At 34.9% G+C, this 21,680-nt stretch overlaps 1 protein-coding gene across 1 annotated transcript in view; it reads right to left on the bottom strand.

The window, feature by feature from the left end:
- Positions 1 to 11,115: 11,115 nt before the first annotated feature.
- The window catches only part of Mppe (Metallophosphoesterase), a 94,881-nt gene continuing 84,316 nt past the window's right edge, over positions 11,116 to 21,680 (bottom strand). The window contains exon 7 of the mRNA XM_090404321.1: positions 11,116 to 11,325. Coding sequence (XP_090260447.1) covers positions 11,116 to 11,325 — 210 coding nt within the window. The remainder of the gene's footprint in view (positions 11,326 to 21,680) is intronic.

The following is a 21,680-nucleotide window of genomic DNA, read 5'->3' as shown; positions in this document are numbered from 1 at the left end:
CCTTGCGGTTGAGGATTTTCTATTCACTTAACCACTACCGTATTGAGGTGGTTAGCCCCAATACCTCCCGGTGTGTCCTATGTCTGTAGATGCATGTGTTCACAGGCCAGTTTGCCTGTTCTGGGGGACAAAAAAGCTGAGTTTCCACATGAAAAAAAAAAAAAAAAACCCTATCTTATGAGACTGGCTAACTCACCTTTAGTCAAAAGAGACCAGATAAAGGTTCCTCACATCACTGACAGGAATTGAACCCAGGTCTTTCTGACCAAAGGGCTTCATCTATAACTGACTGAGCTACAGAGGCAATCAATCTTCAGTCTTTCCTCACAGGGTGCTCTGGATCCACCTTCACCACTTCTCAATTCCCAAAGAATCCAAAGATAGATCTGTGCACAGCAGACTACTGTGTCCAGATCTTGACTGCAAAGAGGGAAAATAACCTCCTTATCTCAGATAACATCCAAGTAATCCAATGAAATACTTTCGCCACTTTTGCAATATGTCATCTAAACTTGAACTCCCTGTCCACACACCCACTATATCCAGCCTCATCAATTTCCTGCAGTCCAGTTGTGTGAATACAGTTCACAGCTTGTAATCTTTTCATTCCAAAGTGCATAATCTTATGTTTTGCCATGTATAATTGGCAATCATTATCCTTTGCCCAAACTTCCAACCTATTTAAATCATTCTTAGATCTCTACATCATCTGTACTGCTCTACCCAATTTTACAATCATCAGCAGCAAGCAAATAACTAGATATTTCTCCTTACATCAATTCCTATATTATTGATATAAAAATTAAATCGCAGCAGCAGTCCTAGATTCAACTCTCCAATACACTACTTTTTGATGTCTATCTATCAACTTTCTTATCCATCATTATCTGCTCCAATTTATGTAACTGAGTTCCATGTAATATCTTGATGAACATGTTTGCAAAGTACAGAAGTATCATGATGTAACTGAAATGGCTACACCATGATACTTTATCCAACTTGACTGTCACAACTATTACAAAAGAGGAAATTACAAAGACAAGACCTAGCTTTCACAAAAGCATAGTTCCCCACTTCACAGAGTATCATATTTTCATCTACTCAATCCTAAATTTTGCCTTTCACCAACTTCTTCAATGCATTAACCACTCCTGAGATACGGATTGGTCAACAGAGTCTTCTTTATGCAATTGAACTATTTTGTCTGTTTCTATTTCCTTGGGACCTTATCAGAGCTGAGACTTAAACAGACTAGCCAGAGGTACTCTCAATTACCTTGCACATATTTAATACAAGAGTGTTGATAACTCATATCTTTATTTGAATTAAGATTCTGCACTCGTAAGCACCTCTATTTCATCTACTTCTATTCTTGTATCAGTCCCTGTCACTCAACTATTTTGTCTATTTCTGTTCACCTCCCTGCCATCAACATTCATTAAAGTTACTTTTCATAGTTATTCTTCCACATAAAAAGAACTCACTGGCCTGCTCAGCTAATTTCTTGTCAATCTGACTGCCTTCCTTACCATACTGATCCTCCCTCTCCCTTGAGAATCACCTTTCTTTTTTTATACTCTCCACACATTGTTTTTTCTTTTTTTCAGCCAGCTCCTATTTAATGATGGTACAGACAGAAGTGTACCAAGAGGTAGCTTTCAAGCATCCTCTTGACAATCACCCATGTTCTGTAAACATCTTTCACTTGCATATTTTTATGCAATGGCACTACTTAAAGCTGCCCCCTTGGGCTTATCCTAATCACCTGCTCTTTAGTTTCACAAATGCAACTTCTTAACCGATTCCATGTTTGGTAACATTCCAGGTAAAAACTGTATGATTATTGTCCCAGTCAGATGCAACATGGCTACCTTAGTTATTGACAAATCCTCTAATATTATCATCAGATCCAGCACTCAAACTCAGTCCTCCTTCATCACATGCTGTCTGAGGTAATTATCTCTTAGTAGATGTATAAATTCCATTGCCTTTCTTCCTTTCCTATACTCCCCCATAAGTGATGTGTCCCATAATAATTACTTGCCTTATATTCATCTAATTTGCTAATGCTGTCCATATCTTTATTTGCACCTTTTTCTGGTCTATAGCAGCATCTAACTAAATATTTTGTCCTGCTGACCTTTAACAACAGACAGCCTCAGATGCACTGCTTTCCATTTCTTTGTCATTCTAAACTATTCATTTTTAGCTGCAATTCATCTACTATTGTGAACAACTCCTCCCTTTCCCCACCCAGTTCCCTCTATCTTTCCTGAATATATATCCACCTTACATTCCATTCCTATATCATTCTCTATCAAATCAAGTCTAATTAATTCCTATAACTTTTGGCCAATTTGAATAACTATGGCAAAAAATCTCCCACTCCCATTCTAGATGACTCTGGTATTAACATACATCAATTACAGTATCTGCTTATGTCTCACAACTACCCTTATATCTTCTATTAACTATCCCACTCAATTTTGGGAGCTGAGAAACTACACTCAGCATTTTTCCCCCCCATTCACTTGCTTCAAGGGTGCCTGCGTGCGCACACGCACACACACACACACACACACACACACACAGTTAAGAAAGAAAGAATAGTAGTAATAAATGATGCTCTTTTGCTTTTAATGTATCATAGACCAAAGACCAGGAAATATCTGGCCACAGAAAGAAATACAGTTGACTCTCACTATAGCAAACTATGCTCAAGAACAAACTATTCCTGTGGTCCCTATGAGTTTGATATAGTGAGAGTCAACTATAATATACAGTACCATAATTTTATGCTTGTGCAAATAGTACCAAATGTGAGAATATATTTAAAAAGAAAACCTTGACTAAAGATATATATATATATCTCACAATGTTTTTTTTTTCATGTTCATAGCAGGGAATGAACGAATGAGGAAGAAATGAAAGTATTTGGTTTCTCTCGTGGTATGTATGCATTATACCATACCAAAATCACAAAAATGTACAGTTACAAAAATAACAAAAAAAAAGGAGATCTACCAAACATAAATACAATTAATAATATTTTGGATATTCTGCCAACGAACTTCTTGACCTATTCAAGTGTTTCAGATATTATATGGTTTTCATTACCTCGCTTACTGGAAACCTGAATGGCAGAGAAAAACCATATTCAATAATGTTAGTTTATCTTACCCTAGGCCTTCTCAACTACAGCTGACCCTCACTACAGCAAACTCGCAAGGACCACAGAAATAGTTTGTTATAGTGGATAGTTGGGTACAGTGAATTTCTTTTGACATTTGCATTGTACCTATGATGCTTTGATTGAGACTTTGTAGTAGTTTGTAATAGTGAGAGAGTTTGCTACCGTAAGTCTAATGTATTTATAAGTGGAGTTACCATAAAAGTACAACCAGAGGCTGTCATGAAATTATGCCACAAATGTGGGATTAGCATTGTATTAGACTGTATAATCATTTTCCATGTCATCCTTTTATTGCTCTGTTTGGTCCCTCTCTTTCATTTCTCTTCCCTCACACTGGATTTTTTTTTTTTTAAATCTCCAAGGTGATCGATTCAATTCTCATGCACCCATTTCTTAGGATTCTGCTGATTTGGAGAAAACAGACACAACAAAACCTAGCTCGTGTTCTTCCGTTTCAACATCATTATAATAAATGAATGGCTCAAAGCTATCCTTCTTTAGAAATGAAACTGATGTACCATTCAAAGAAACAAATACTATATCAATTCATGACATAACTGTGTCTGCAAACAATGATACTAACTTCTCAGGATTCTTTGGTATCAATAACACTTTAGATCACTATGCTGTATTCCTGCCTTTGTTATTTTTAAAAGATTTTCCCCACATTTTCTTCTACCGTTCCTGTTTGCATTTGATGCATATGCTAAAAAACAATGTATATTAATATAAAATGTTTTGTAAAATAAAATTAATGATTAATATTATTTAAAACCAAAAAAAAAAAAACATTGTAGCATATTTCATAAATGCTTTCATACTTACAACTTTTTGGAGGATGATGTAAATACATGGAATTATCAGATTTCCTGATCAGATAGTCTGCAACTAGCCATACAGGAAATTGAAATACTAAGAGGAGTGATATGATTCCAAGTCCAATATAAATATACAGATGGAACAAGCGAGATGGAAGCCAAAAAACACTATACAATAATGTTCCATCAGGATCTAAATGAAATAATAAAATTTTAAATAATACCAAATGTAAATGACAAAATTTATATACAGTATTCATGCTAGCAATATTCATAACATCAGGACAGTAATATATTTTTCAGAATAATATTACAATGAATGTTACAGATAATTATATTTGCATCAAAGGGCATAAAATCATTCTGTATTTCCGAAGGGATACAAAAGTTTCAGCATTTCTCGGCTAATACTTCTTGCACTTATCCTAACGATAAGTTATCTCAGCATACTGGAGCATAAAGACTGATCCTTTTGAAAAGGTTTTTTGCTTTTCATTATAAGAAAATTGTATATTCTCTCTTCCAATATTCCATTTTAATGGTAATCATCATTTTGCAAGAGAATATGTAGATCTCTCCTTCTCTCTTTCCCTACTATTTGCTGCTGTTTTAAAACTTAATCAGTAGATTTATAAGTATTTTCAGAGTATTATTATTTTTGTGATGAGACGCAATAGTCATCAAAATGGATTATCAAGGCATTCTTTAGGAGGATATGGATCAAAGGATATAAGCATTGCATTGCATTATGGGATACTAAGGCAATTGATGTGAAGTCATTAGCCTTTATATACAAGTAGTCCAGTGAAGTGGCTTCACGTGAAAACTTTGTTTGTTTACACTTGGATAAAGGATGAAACCAAAAATATAATTTCTTGATATCTTTAATTTATAGTATTGCTTTAAAGTCTTATTCATCCATTTAACCCCCTTGTGAATTATTCTTCTAAATCTGAGGATGCAGTCAGATTCAGTTTCCTTCAGACACCTTTTGACAACTTCCTATGAGCTGTTGTTTCCTCTATTATTTCTCATCTGCAGGACTGCTTCTCAGTTTATTATGATCTATACCAGACTGGCCAGTATCCAACTAGCAAGCTGTAGGTTCAAATCTCACCATGGGCATGAATGTTTATGATTGTCTTTAGGCAGCAGATGAATTTCAGCACCTGGTGCAAGACCACCACCCTGCTTATTGGACGGCTGATATGGCTTAAAAAAGTTCCATATTGGGTATCTGGAGCAGGGTTTCTGGGCTATGAGTGGAATCTGGAATGTTCTGATAAACATCTAGAACAAAAATTTCTACTTGAAAATTTCTTGAATGGCAGTCAGTCTCAAGTAGAGTAATGTGGGCAAATTTGAGAATGGAGAACTGGACAATGAGACTTATTTGTGCCTATGGTCCCACAGAAGGTTCTATGGAAGTGGAGGAATTTTTTGAGGCTTTAGAAAAAGCAACTGACACAATGAAAAAGGAAAAGTTGGGGATCTAAATAGCAGAGTAGGAAATGATTGTGAGACATACAAAAATATTTTGGGAAAATTTGGAGAAAAGAGCAAAGCTAATAATAATGGCAAATATCTGTTGGATTTCTGCTCAGGACATGGACTAGTTATTACTAACACCATGTTCCAACATAAAATGTGCACAAATTCACATGGAGAGAAGAGGCAAGGAATAAGAAAAGTCTCATTGACTATGTTATTGTTGATAGTGATGTTTTCTCTCTGGTGCAGGACACCAGAGTGTACAGAGGATTTGAAATTGGAAGTGATCACTATTTAGTCTTGAGCAGGATAAAATTGAATTTCATATTGAAAAGAATAACATGTAAGAAAGTTTTAAAGCGAATAAAAGTTGAGCAGCTCTCAGATGTGAACTGTAGACTAAAATACAACAAAGATTATTGAAGAAAAAATGAAAGAGTTTGGGAACAGGAATCAAACCTTGGAGATTCAGTGGCAAACTCTGAAGAAAACATTGATTGATTCTGCCAGAGAGGCATGTGGTGAGGTTGTCTGTAAGGATAAAAAAAACAGAACTCCCTGGTGGACACAGGAAGTTAAAGAGGCAGTGAAGGAAAAGAAGAAAGCATATCAAAAGTTCCTGTCAAATAAGTCAGCTTGTGCTCTTAGAGAATATAGAGACAAATGTAAGAATGCTAAACACTGTGTAAAACTAGCTAAACAAAAGTCATGGGAAGACTTTGGCAAGGACATAGAAAATAAATATCAAGAAGTGGTAAGATATTCTGGAGGTTGTTGAAGAAGCTTAGAAATGGAGGAAAGAGTGCTGTAAAAGGAGTTAGAGATGATAAAGGTGACATGAAAACAGGAAAAAGATATCCTTGAAGTATGGAGTAATTACTTTGAAAAACTGCTAAATGAAACAAGCAGTGATGACAGCACAGTGATAAAAAACACTGACCAGGCATGCAGTCAGGAATACATATCCATACTTGAAGTAGAAAAAGCCATCAAAGGCTTGAAATGTGGAAAGGCAGCAGGAGTAGATGATATTCGACCAGAAATGCTGAAGTATGGTGGTATAAAAGTCTTACAGTGGCTGCACTGCATAGTTCAGAAAGCATGGACAGAGGGATGAATTCCTGATGATGGGAGTAGAGCTCTAATAGCACCATATATAAAAAGGGATATAAAACTGAATGTGAGAATTACAGAGGTATTTCCCTACTGAGCGTTCCTGGCAAGATCTATTCAAGTATACTTGAGAAACGGTTGAGAAGAAGTGTGGAAGAAAAGCTTGGTGAAGAACAAGCTGGATTCAGGACAAATAGAGGCTGTCAGGATCAGATCTTCACTTTACGACAAATAGTTGAGAAAGCATGGGAATATAACAAAGATCTTTATTTAAGTTTTGTTGATCTGGAAAAGGCATATGACAAGGTGCCAAGAGAGAAGCTATTCAATACGCTTCAGTTATATGGTGTCAATAGGGCATTATATCAAGCAATACTTAGTCTTTATTTGAGTTGTAAGTCAGCAGTTAGAATTGAAGGAAGTACAGGAAGGTGGTTTAATGTTAAATCTGGTGTGAGATAAGGATGTACATTATCCCCTCTGTTATTCATTATCTATATGGATCACATTATGAAGGAAAGTGGTATTAAACATATCAAAATTGGAGATGTTAATGTCAGCGCTTTGCTTTATGCGGATGATGTTATACTTCTAAATAAATCCGCTATAAGTCTGCAAGATTCTCTGGCTAAATTGAATAGCTGTTGTAATAGATATGGTATAAAGGTCAGCAATAAAAAGACAAAGACAATGAAAATAGGCAGAATCATTGAAAATGTCAACTGTGTTGTGAATGGAGAACCTGTGGAACAAGTAAAACATTTCAGCTACTTAGGCACGATTTTTACTGAAGATGGTAAATTAAATATAGAAATAGACAACAGAATCAGCAAAGCTGGTATGGTGGGAAGTCAATTGAATAAATTCATATGGAATAAGAGAGAAATTAGTCGGAACACTAAATTAGCTGCATACAAGACAGTGTTCAAACCAGTTTTAACTTATGGATCTGAGAGCTGGGTCAGAAGTAAAACACTTGACCAAAGACTAGAGACCGCAGATATGAGAGTCCTGAGAAAGATTATAGGCGTGAACAGATGGCATCAATGGCAATATCATATTAAAAATGAGGACATTAGGAAAGAACTTGACATTGTCAGCATCCAGGAATGCGTTAGCAAAGCTAATCTCAGGTGGTATGGTCACTTAAACAGAATAGGCGAGGAAAGATTAGCAAAACAAGTGTTCTCTGCCAGGTTGGCAGCAAAACGACCCAGAGGAAGACCAAGATATAGGTGGATTGATACGGTACAAAGTGCCTTAGATGATAGAAATATAAGATCTGATAATGTTGGAGTCTTGACAAGTAACAGACTGATTTGGAGGAAAATTGTAGATAGGAAATTAATAATGATATAATTTTTTTCATGTAGTACTATCATATCCTGTACACCCCTTGAGGGTACATGTCAGGAATTTGATGATGATTTGATGATGATGATAACAACTGATATAACTGCAAGAAAGAACATAACAGTATATAAGAATATAAGAACATACGTTACCTTCATAACTCTGCTACTAGCATGTTCTTTCTTGTAGTTATATCAGTTGCTTTAATATCATTTTGTTCTAGGTGTTTATCAGAACTCTCCAGACCCTCCCTCTTATGTAAAAAATAAACAAGATTACCAAAAAATATATAGACTTACTAAAATTAGAAAAATAACCCTAACACGTATGTTTTTGTCTCTCTGAATGCCGACCACCATGTAACCTTAAAAGGAATAAAAATAGAAAAATAATCCTTAGTACCACCCATGGCACAAATATACTATAGGTTTACAAAAAAAAACCTTTTGTAAGTAGGAGCCACATAAAAAACATTTAAATGAATTTGGTGTTGGTAGCTTGAAGAAATTGTTCACCAAAAGAGTGAATGTAGTCAGTGGAAAATAGATCTATCGAGTTATTTGCAAGAGCTTGGATTCCTACATTAAGATAAAAAATTTAAATGACAAAGAGAGTGAGAGAAAATGATAGTGCTGTAGGCATGATCATTTTCCTTGGTTTAATATTCTTGGTATACAGATGTATCTCCACTGTTCATGTATGATGTAGTATGGCACTGTCATCCATGCAAAATGAATTCTTCACCTACAGCACCATGGAACAATCGAACATGATGTTGAAGAACTTTGTTGTAATATCGTTCACCAGTCATAGTCTCTTTTCCAGCACTTGTAGCTCAGTGCATCCATTAAGCATAATGTCTCCCCATACTATGAACCCAGGATATACGAGCATATACACGTATACGCTCTACTTACAGTGTGTATGTATTTCGAAAGTTGCAGTACCCCCACAATTTCAAGCCACAAGCCGTCACTGTCTATTTAGTAGTTTGTTATGATGAGAAAGTTTGTTATATTGTTGTTTATTACAGTGAGAGCCAAGTAGTTGAAAAAAATGCCTAAAAGACTTCAATCTGGCATTGTAAAGATATAGAAATATAGAATATAAATCCATTATTATTTAATAGCCAAATAATTTGAAATATGAAAAGTTTCGAAACTGACCAGGAAGCTTATGAGAATACGACTTTCAGCATCAATTGCCATGGCACTGCACCACTTGAAACTTAAGATTTCACTGGTGTGATAAAGCTATGTCAGGCAAGTAAAATAATCATAAATAAAAGGAGAACTACAGGTGACTTGTCAGAAGGTTGTATTCTCATAAGCTCTCTGGTCAAATGGGATTATAAAAAGTCTATATAACAGGGAAAAATTAATCTGTTCAGATAACAGTGCTCTGACTACTGACTTGACCGTATCCTTAACACTTTCTTAGCCAATAGCTACGATCCCTAAAAATCCAAAAAAGAATAAAACCATGTAAGAGCAGCTGCTCTCGCCCCCTCCCCCCCATATATCTGGGACACATCCGAAAAATTAACAAAAATCCTAAGGAAATATGACCTTACAACCAGACTACATAAGAAATTGGCATCTCTTATCTGCTCCACCAAAGACCAGCCAAATCCCTTGGACCTACCAGGAGTGTACCACGTCCCTTGCAGTTGAAACTGTCCTACTACAACCAATATCAGGACTGAACACAAGGACTACATCTGGTTCCACCAATACAGCCACTCAGGACTTGCTGACCATGCTTTGGATACCCACCACAGGATACACTGGAAGAAGGCCACTGTATTACACTGCAGCAAATACAAGTATGAGAGATTATTCATCGAATCTGCCTCAGCTTTGAAAAACTTTTCAAACTTCAACAAATTTGGATGCATAAGACTGCCCCAAATTTGGGAAGCATACATTTTAAGATCGTCAGCACAACAGACAACCCAATTTAGCCCAATACGGGACACCATTTAGGACTTTCGGCCTTCTGTTGCCTTTATTCGGCCTTATTTGCTCAGTGTTAGTGCCTGTGTGCACATATATCATTGTTTATGTGATCCTTGATGACGGCAATGTAACATTGTTGAAATATAGGAAGGTATTAAAGTTTTCTTTATAATTAATATTCTAGTATATGCGGTCATTTCTTGAAAAATTAAAAGCTAGCCAACATATAAGCTTATCTACAACCTATTTCCATGGAACTTTAATAGCGTTTCCTCCTCATACAACTGCGACTGAGACAAGTGGAAGTATGCACATGGTATATGACTTGTTCTCCCTTTCATAATTTAAATGTTGTAGCCAATTCTTTTTCCCTGAATAATAATGATTATGATATATTAAAGAAACACACACACACACACACACACACACACACACACACACACACACACACACACACACACACACACACACACACAGGTCTATTTAATAAATTCTATTGGATGCATGATATTATACTTGTTGACAGCACATTATGCTTTCACTGTCTGCTCTTTATATATTTTTATGTCGCACATAAACCAGAAGAATTTGCTAGTGATAATGATGAAAACAGGCATGTTTATATTAAAAATCAATACAGTATATTACTGAACTAGCAATGTATACAATGAACCAGCAGTACAGTTTATTTGGTAGGAGAGCTGGTTAAGAAAAGATCACTAGGCTTCTTTTCTGGCTTGGTCTGTGAAGTCAAAGGGGAACCAGTATATGTGCAATTAGACTGCATGAAATCATCTTTTAGAGATAGGCAGTCAAAGTGAATAGAATGGTTGTCTGAATTAGGAGAGTGGCAAAGGCAGTAAATGAAAAGAAGGCAACATGCAAGATGTAGTTGGGATAGCTAAGGTGAAATTTTATCATGGAGGATGCTAACTGAGGTTTGGTAAAGAATAGCAGATTGGGTTTTACCATTAATGTTTGTACTGAAGGTCCAGATGTTAGTGAAATGGATGTGGAAGATTTTTTTTTTTTTTTTTATTGGATGGAATTTTGGTGTTATTTTGATATTTTTTTTTGTGGGGATATTTTTGCTATTTTTTGTTATATTTTCATCTTTGCTGTTTTTGTGAGATTTTTTTATATCTGTAGTTATTATTTGTCAAATGCACTAACAGTAATTAAACAATGCTCAGACTGTAAAATCTTTTAAGTACTCACTTATCACCAATACACCATAGCCCATTTTATGTACACCCATCCTGTAAGAGCAGGTTGGGACCATTATTTCATATAAATATTTCTCATCTGTCACATTGATTTTCTGCACACCATTTTCTGCAAATGATGATATTAGCTTGGTTCTTACTCCCATTTCTCGATGAGAAAGTAACTGCACAGACTAAAAAATAAATAAATAATAATAACTGTCATCTACAAGTGTAAAAATTCATAATAATCATAAGAATAATATTTCATCAGCTAAAACTTAATACAACTTATATTAATTTTCATAAATAAGAGATAAATTCTTTATGGAATGACTTCTATTGGGATTTACTGATAAATTATTTGTTTGAATTTAAAAGTGACAAGCAAAAAATGTATGAGAAATGAATATACATTACAGAAGGAATGAAAATGATAAAAAATTTTCTTATTTATAAGGCATGAATTTTTGACCAATCACTGAGCAAATAAAAGGTTTCGATACACAAAATATGTTAGAAAAGCCAAATACCTTGTTTCCAACATAGTTTGTATTTCTCTTGTTTTTAAAGTAATTTAACAACATGAGAATAATAACCTGATTACAAATTTAATAAGTAAATTATTAACATTCTATAGAAAGAAAGGGGGTGAATATGAAGCTTTACATTAAGAGAACAATTTTCTTGTTCACTACACATAGTACAAAATGTAACATTTACTTCAATCACTCCAACAGTCTATAATCAGTGATATACATATACATATATACACACACACACCAGATAAACTATCCACTGTTTACCTTGTTTTTTTCACATATGCAAGACTGATCTAAAGAAGAGTGCATGGAAAGTGTAACAAGAATGAACACATTAGCAGATTTGGTTATAGAGCTCAGTACTGAGGATATTAAATAAGTAATTTAAATTTTCACAGATAATAAATTATACTATTGTTTTACTCAGTGCTGGACCGAACAAATTTGTGAATGTGGGCAAGATTTTTTTTTCCCCACCCTTTGGTCAAAATTGTATATGTGTATATAAAAATTATATATATATAGTGAATAAATAAATAATACTAATAAATAAATAAAATATTTTTCTTTATTATATAATGAGTACATAATTTTAACACAATTTATAAATACTACATAAATCACGTTAAATATGACAAAACAAATATGAAAAAATCTAAATCAAGAATTAAAAGTTTTAATTATTTAAAAAACAAGAAACCTTTCCAGCCTTAATTTCGGCAAAAGACTTTACTACTTCTTCTAGATCTAATGTCTCGGCTATATCACTTTCAATAGATCAAGTGGCTAAGCCATCTAATCTCTATTGGGACATTGTGGACCTCAAATAATTTTTAATAAGTCTTAATTTAGAAAAACTGCGCTCTGCACTTGCAACTGTAGTTGGGATTGTTAAAAGAATTCGTAGTGATGTGTACACATTAGGAAAAAGACTTATGCAGTTATTTGCACAAATATAATTTAATAATTCTTTGGGAGAATAATTAATTGATATCCTCCGAGACAATATCTTTAATTCATCTAATAAATCTATTCTTGAAATATCTTTTTGATCACCATCAGACAACAGTTTCTAAGTCGCAACAAGCTTTTTTTTACTGTATCATTATCAAATTTTAAGTTATCAATGGTAAAGAGAAACCCAAAAATTGATTCATATTTATTTAGCTGTTCAAATCTCTCAGTAATTGATGCTATTGCTGAATCAAGAATTACATTTAAAAAATTAATTTGAAACTGTCGCTCAAAATTAGTAATTGATTCGTCAGGACAATCATAATCGAATTGAGTTTTTACATGTCGAGTTCGTATGCTGTCGTTAGTTGGGAAATCAGCATTTAACCCAATATTTAGAGCAAAGTTATGGGCTTGGTGCTTAACTTTCAAAAAATTATTTTTGCTTCTGTACGACGTCAAGAATTTTTTTGTGACATCTAATGATTTCAAGGCTTCCATAATATTGCAGAGATATTTTGCAATTGTTTGCTAGATGCATTGACTTCAGTTAGAATGTCATACCAAACAAATGCGCCAAATATAAACTTGAAAGAATTAATTTTTTTTGCTAACGAACTAGCTTCCAATTTTGTTTTAATGCCTTGTTGCCCAATTAAGCTGTCATCTTCTGTGATGAAAATTAAAGCTTCATGTATTTCTTTTACTTGATTTCGTATTGCTTTTACAGCTTCGACGCGACTTTCCCATCTCGTCGTGCATAAAGGTTTTAAAGTAAAATTTTGGATGTGATCTCCTATATTGGAGGTGGACAACATCCACTGTTGTCCACCTCCAATATCAAAATTACTCATTTCACAATTCCTTTCAGCACAAAGGTGGCACCTGTGTCTTTGTGAGATCAGACATTACATGCCAGAAAATGGCTAATTTAGAATCCACTGTTTTTGACTTCCTTTGGCATCCCCTGGCCCCATTTAGTAATATTCATCTGTTGTATTTACCAGTGTCTCCAAATTCTGATAACTACTCAGACCTCTTCACATTCCTCTCCATGAAAGTCACCCACCTGCCATCCAGTCATCCCTATAGTGAGGTCATTTCCTTAGGTGACTTCAATGTCCATAATTCCAACTGGCTCTCCTTTTCCAACACCACTAACCAGGATGGATGAGAGGTGGAAATCTATACAATAAGCAATGACCTAATGCAAATTGTTCATTTACCTACATGAATTCTTGATAACCCTCTTCACTCACCTAATACTCTGGATATCTTTTAACCAAGTCTCCCTGCAAATACACTATACAGGGAGACACTAAACACCTCCGCTCTTGACAACTAAAAAACAATTCTGTACAAGTCTCCTCTCTTACAGAATGCACTTCAAGCCATTTCTGACCTCGCATCCTCTGGCACTACAAAGATGCCAAATGGGATGACATTCACAATTTTTACCCCATTCCATGGTCTGACTATTGCTTCAGCTCATCCGACCCTAACACCTGTTCCGAATGAGTCAGAAAAATTATCCTACTGATATGATGGCCTTCATTCCCAAAGTTATCAATAACTAACTTCTCCACTACCTATAAGCTGACCAATTAATCAGTGACAACCAGTATGAATTCTGCATTTAAGATCTACAGCTGAAGCTCACATTGCACATATCCACTACTAGATATGTGCAATGTTTCTCTATGCTGTCACTCTTGACATTTCCAGAGCTATTGATCATGTCTGACATTGAGGCCTGCTAAACAAACTGCCATCCTTTGGTCTACTTGCCACCCTCCATAATTGGGTAGCCAGCTTTCTCTCTGGTTGTTTGCCGCATAACATGGTGGATGGTTTCCTCTCTTCAAGCATCACCACCAATGCAGAAGTGACTCGGAGCTCTGTTCCATCACCTAACCTCTTTCTCTGAATCACCACTAACACAGCTTTGTAAACAATAATACTCTCTATTCATCCTCCTCATTTGGCAAACCATGCAGTGCACAGATATCTTAAGAGCTGATCTTTGGCAAACATCACATCAGTAGCTTCGTCTCCATCATTGTCATCCAAAAAACTAAGAACTTTCTTTCATTCAAGATGCAAATTTACTTCTGTAATAGTGTCTTTTTCACATAAGTGGCACAGGCAGACTGAAGATTTGGTTACTGGCTTCCTGTTGTACTTTCTCAACTTGAGGTCTTCATAGACCACAGAAACTGAAATATTGGTTTAGCTATGCATTGCCTTTTGGCAAGAAAAATTAGAATAATTTCTTTCTTAATAGGATACATCCAAAAGACAGATATAACATACACATAGGTAGGCTTAGGTGTTGGTTGTTATAACAATATAAATTAAGGATGCCAAGAAATTATATTCTTGGTTTAATCCTTTATCCATGTGTAAACAAAGTTTGTACCTGAAGTAACTTCAAGACTGGGCAACTCATATATATAGAGTTGTTATAACACTTCAGAGTATAAACAACATGAGAGGAAAATTCATTTATTGAACTAACTAATATTTCACAAGATTTCCAACTAGCATTTTCAGAGTACAAATTACAAATGTGGTAAACAAAAAGCACTTAATTATATCATTGTATAAGCAATTCAAATGAAAAAGAACTGATGTCTTAACAAGGTGTCCTCTAGGCATTTTCAGAAAAGCTAAGTTAAATGTGGTCTTAGAAAGATGGTCTCCCAGATCTTTGGTAAATTAATGCAGCCATACTTGTTGAGGTTCAGGACAGTGTTTCACAGCTGATGATGATTCTATGCATGATCACAGACAGTTTTTGTTCTTCAAGGTTTAAGTCTATTAGTCTGTCCAAAGGGATAAGTTGAGGGCACTAAGGAACTTGACACTCCAAGATGTGCAAGAGAATAGAGCTGATTCTTAGGAGAATGGAAGAAGGTTGAAGCTTGATGTGTGGTTTGAAAGCAGCATGAAGATTTTATTTGCAGAAAACTTTAGCTGTCTTTTCTGTTGTACCCAACATTGTATCAATATTATATCCCAAATATAAGAGATGGGAATAGATTTTATTGTGATCATGTATACTGAGCAGGAGGAATGGAGAACATGCAGTATTTTATCTACGAGTGGGGAGGGGGGGATACAATGTCTTTTAATAACTGAATTAGAGGCATAATAATTTATCTTATTTTCATTCCTCCAATCTAGGTTTCAGTTTGATCCACAGACTTGGATATTGTTGAATCAAAGAAATTCTAAAGCCAGCTATGGTTTATTTAATGTTAGATATCTTAAGCGAGGAATCGTCTATCTCAATGCAGGAATTCCTAATACACCAGGTTTAATGGCTGAATGAAGATAAGCAACTAGAACATCATGTGTAGTCTAAGCCAAGATCTAACTGCTTGATGTATTTGTTTATCTAGTCTACTGAGGATGGTCAAAGTCTGTTTTCCTAATACTAAATAATGGAATTATTTAGTTAGCACAAATTAATTTAATGATGCAATGCATTACTGAGACTTCAATGGAGCTTTATAAAGCTTATCCAGAAATATGAAAGTTGACTCAACCAAGGTCATCATCCAGCAGCCGAAAATATTAATCCCAAGTGCTACCACTTGTTCAAAATACTGATAGGTTTAAGAGGATGGTTGAAAACATTAAAGATGTAATCCTGGACTTTCATTTTCCTATCATGACCTGATGGTATTAGGGTGATGGTAAGACCTCTGGGAGTAAAATACTGAGCAGCATGGTCTAACAACTCCTGAAGATCCATCTTAGTTTCAGCAACAAGTATCAAATCATCTGCAAATGTCATCACATTTATCATAACAATATTAAAAGTAAATGATAAGGGATCTCCTTGTGTAATGCCATGTATAGAAGGAACAGATGATATTTTATCTCTAATACTAATAGATGACTTACTACACTAGTGGCCAAAATTGGAAAAATTTTGGAATAATTGGAAAACCTTTTTAAAAATTTTGGAATAATTGGAAAAAGTGTATTTCTGAGGTTTGATGGTTCATAACACCACTTTTTTTTGGAATAATACCATAAAAGTATATATCAATGGAAAGATAATTTAATCAAGAATGTAATACAATAACTTTTATGAAGGATTTTTATATTAAAACAGCAGTTAAAAAGAAGAAAAGTGAAGCACATAGAAAAAATGAGATATACAAAAATTCTCACAATGCGAGTTAATACTTAGTTGGGTAACCTTTAGCATTAATTACAGCCTTACAATGCCTTCCCATGGAGGTGAACCAAGTTTTTTAGTTCTGCAGCTGTTATAATGTGAGACCAAGATTGAATTATTGCTTCTGTTAATAGGGTTTTATTGCTGGATTGCTTCTGACTAACAAGTTTCTTTAGTCGGCTCCACAGATTTTCAAATGGGTTAAGGTCTGGGCTATTCCCGGCCATTCCAGCAGTGGAATATGATTATCTTGAAACCATTTTTTGCACACAGCAGCAGCAACATGGCATGGAGCTGAATCCTGTTGAAATATAAATGCTTCGTTATCTTGGAAAAGATCACGTGCGGAAGGCTTCAGTTTGGGCTCAAGTATTTCATTTATGTATTTTTGGGCATTAATATTCCAATTAATCACACAAATTCTGCCCACACCTCTTGATGTCATACAACCCCAGATCATAACACTAAGTGAGCGTTTCATGGTAGGTGTAATGCGATCAGGATGCAAATCTTCTCCGATTCTTCTCCTTACGTATTTTATGCTATCACTACTAAACAGGGAGGTTTTGGTCTCATCACTCCAAATAACATTGTCCCATTGTTCCGCTGTCCAGTTAACATGGGTTTTAGCGCAGTTTAATCTTTTCAATCTTTGTTTGAGAGATAAAAATGGCTTTTTTCATGGAATTCTAGCATTTAGACCAAATTCCTGCAGTCTGTGCCAAACAGTCCTTGCACTCAACTTCACATTGTATTGCGCAATTTCATCTTGTATGCACCCAGATGATTTTCTTCTGTCACGTAGGCAGAGTCTCTCAATTCTTCTGTCATCACTTACTGTTGTGCACCTTTTCCTGCCTTTACCAGTCTGGTTTTATAGTGACTGAGTCTCCTTATACCTCTTCAAAAATTTAGAAATGCCACCTTTGGGTTAAGTTTCAACGAATTTTTCTTCTAATTTCTTCATAACTGTAGCTTCGTTCACTTAACAGTACTATTTTACATCGCTTTCTGGGTGACCAATCAACTCTTTGCACCATTTCTTTAATTTTATTACGTTTTACAAGCTCACTAAATGAAAGAACACAAAAAAAAAAACCAACCAACCAACTTGATAGCTATCGCATAACACACTAACAAATGTCCTCCTGTCAGCTCCAATACATGACATCAATAGCTGAATCCTACTGTGACCTTACTGGCTCACTGCCAAAACAAGATGACACCTGATTGGCTCTCTAAACACTCATGCTCATTGGCTGCATTCAAATGAAGGAAAGCTACTTCATATCAACCTAAGCAAGTTGTGCGTCTTTTTTCTGGTTATTTGGCTATAACTTTTCATAGAATGATAATTGAAGAAACTTAGTTGCATTACATTCTTGATTAAATTATCTTTCCATTGATATATAATTTTATGGTATTACACCAAAAAAAAAGTGGTGTCATGAGCCATCAAACCTCAAAAATACACTTTTTCCAAAAGGTTTCCACAATTTTGGCCACTAGTGTATATAACTCAGAAATATAATCTTTAAAAAAGAACAGGACAACCAAACCTTGAAAGTGCTTCAAGACTAGCAGTATGGGAGACATTGTCAAAACTTTCTGTAAATCGAGGCAATCATAAGTGAAACTCGCAATCAATGAGCTTTAGAAATTAAGACAGTTAACATGATGATATTTTTGGCACATTCATCAGCAGGAATAAAGGCTCTGTGCTTAACATCATGAGGAAATATCTTCTGTAAATACTTGACCAATATTTTGTGGAATAATCATTTAGATATAATTTGTACCCTTTTCACTGTATTCTGCATCACCTGGGAAACCAGGAGACAGACCAGATCTGATGATAGAGACCTACAAACTTCTGAAAGGGCCATACAAGATACCAGTGGATGAGGAGAGGACAAGAAAAGACATCCTTGGAAGTTGAGAATAAACCCAGTCAAAAAAAGGTGTGAAAGCTAGATTTTTCCAATCACAGAGCAGCAAGTGATTGGAACAACTTGTCTTTCTAAGTGGTGAGTGCAGATAATGTGAATGAATTCAAGAGAAGGTAGGACAGGTGGTGTGAGTAATATGTGGCCCATTTTCATCAGTCTGATTCCCTGGAGGTCTGGTAATAATAATATTAAACTTTTTAAACCATGGTTTATCAGAAGAATGATTGATTATAGTCAAGATAACAGGCATATTCATTTTGCAGAATCTTTATTCAGCTTGAGTTAAATTGCAAGATGATAAACAGTAAAACAAAAGATTCACACTATTGTAGATCATTAGTTAAGGCAATGTTAGATGATTTTATTTATCAATTTAGCAAACCACACAGTAATTCAGATGAATTTGTAACAAAGCCTTGTAAAGAGACAAAATGACTTGGATATCTCATTATACCAAAGTGCATAACTTTACATATACTAACATTGAACTGACAGCCATGCTCACAATTTCAGATTACTGAAATCATTCTATTTGATAGAATCATTCTATTCGATATTCTTTCATATCGATGTTCATTCCAGCATTGCAATTATCTTCTGAGTTGTATTCACAATATTTGTTATACAGTCTCTGAATTTCAATATCCTATCTACTCAAACTCCAAGATCCCTAGTCTGGTCAATTTTTTCTAGTATAATCCCACCATTGGATATATCATTATACCAAAGCATAACTTAACATATACTAACATGCTCACAATTCCAGCTTCCTGAAATCATTCTACAATGCTGCATGTCAATTGCATTTCTGATTACTCTGCCTATCTTTGAATCAGCAAATAGCTGTATGCCACCTATCAAATCCTTCACAATATCATTAATGTAAAAATGAATAACAATGGACCAAGGACTCATTCATGGGGAGTATCAACTTGTTACCTTATATCTTGCAGACTCACATCTGCAATATACCACTTTTTGATATTTGTCAGTTAGTCATCTCTTATCCAAGCAAATAGTTTATAATCCAATTATTATAAAACAATCAGATCAAACTATTAGCTAAACCATAATTAAACTATAATGATCGGTCATTCATTTTATGGCAAAAAATGTACAAATGCTCTGTTTAGCAAGGAAAACTCTCTTATCCATACTTGAAGTAGAAAAAGCCATCAAAAATCTGAAATGTGGAAAGGCAGCAGGAATAGATGATATTCGACCAGAAATACTCAAGTATGGAGGTATAAAGTCTTACAGTGGCTGCACTGTAGTTCAGAAGGCTTGGACAGAGGGACGAATTCCAGATGATTGGAGTAGAGCTCTCATAGTACCCGTATATATATAAAAGGGAAATAAAACTGAATGTGAGAATTAGAGGTATTTCTCTGATGAGTGTTTCTAGTAAGGTATACTTGAGAAATGGTTGAGAAGGATTGTGGAAGAGAAGCTTGGTGGAGAACAAGCTGGATGCAGGCCAAATAGAGGCTGTCAGGATCAGATTTTCACTTTACGACAGATAGTTGAGAAATCATGGGAATATAATAAAGATCTGTATTTAAGTTTTGTAGATCTGGAAAAGACATATGACAAGGTGCCAAGAAAGAACAGTTATATGGTGTCAATAGACATCATATAACTGCTACAGTTATATGGTGTCAATGGGGCATTATATCAAGCAATACTTCGTCTTTATTTGAGTTGTAAGTCAGCAATTAAAATCGAAGGAAGTACAGGAAGATGGTTTAATGTTAAATCTGGTGTCAGACAAGGATGTACAATATCCCCTCTGTTATTCAATATCTATATGGATCACATTATGAAGGAAAGTGGTATTAAACCTGATATCAAAATTGGCAATGTTAATGTCAGCTCTTTGCTGACATTAACATCCCAGATGATGTTATACTTCTAAATAAATCTGCTACAAGTCTGCAAGATTCCCTGACTAAACTGAATAACTGTTGTAATAGATATGCTATGAAGGTCAGCATTAAAAAAGACAAAGGCAATGAAAATAGGCAGAAACATTGAAAATATCAACTGCATTTGTGAATGGAGAACCTAGAACAAGGGAAACATTTCAGCTACTTAGGCACGATTTTTAGTGAAGATAGTAAATTCAATACGGAAATAGACAACAGAATCAACAAAGCTGGTATGGTATGGTAGGAAGTCAAATGAATAAATTTATATGGAATAAGAGAGAAATAAGCCAAAACACTAAATTAGCTATATACAAGACAGTGTTCAAACCAATTTTAACTTATGGATCTGAGAACTGGGTTAGAAGTAAAACACTTGACCAAAGATTAGAGACTGCAGATGAGAGTGCTGAGAAAGATTGGGGGGACATGAACAGATGGCATCAATGGCAATATCATATTAAAAACGAGGATATTAGGAAAGAACTTGATATTGTCAGCATCCAGGAATGCATTAGCAGAGCTAATCTAGGTCTTTTTCCTGGTGGTCTTCCTCCAGGAAAAAGACCTAGAGGAAGACCAAGATATAGATGGATTGATACAGTAAAAAGTGCCTCAGAAGACAGAAATATAAGACTTGATAATATTGGAGTCTTCACAGGTAACAGACTGATTTGGAGGAAAATTGTAGATAGGAAGTTAGTAATGGTGTAAATTTTTCATGTAGTACTATCATATCCTATACACCCCCCCCCCCCCCGTTTGAAGGTATATATCAGGAATTTGATGATGATTGTTACTTAATGTTGTAACTTAAATGCATAATAATTTAATCAGTGGCATCACTACTTTTGCAAGATCTTGAGATCCTGCTGCAAAATAAAAATACATAACATTCACTTAAATAGGCCACAATTTGTCGGTGGTGCTTTTAAGTCTTGGATATCAGTGTATTTATTATTATTATTACATAACACTTTCAGGGAG

This window comes from Typopeltis vanoorti, chromosome 14 (genome assembly GCF_054136105.1).
Source record: "Typopeltis vanoorti isolate ZY-2024b chromosome 14, IOZ_Tvanoo_1.0, whole genome shotgun sequence".
Taxonomy (NCBI): Eukaryota; Metazoa; Arthropoda; class Arachnida; order Uropygi; family Thelyphonidae; genus Typopeltis; species Typopeltis vanoorti.
Note: the sequence above shows the minus strand (reverse complement) of the source record. Positions and strands in the feature narration are given on the sequence as shown.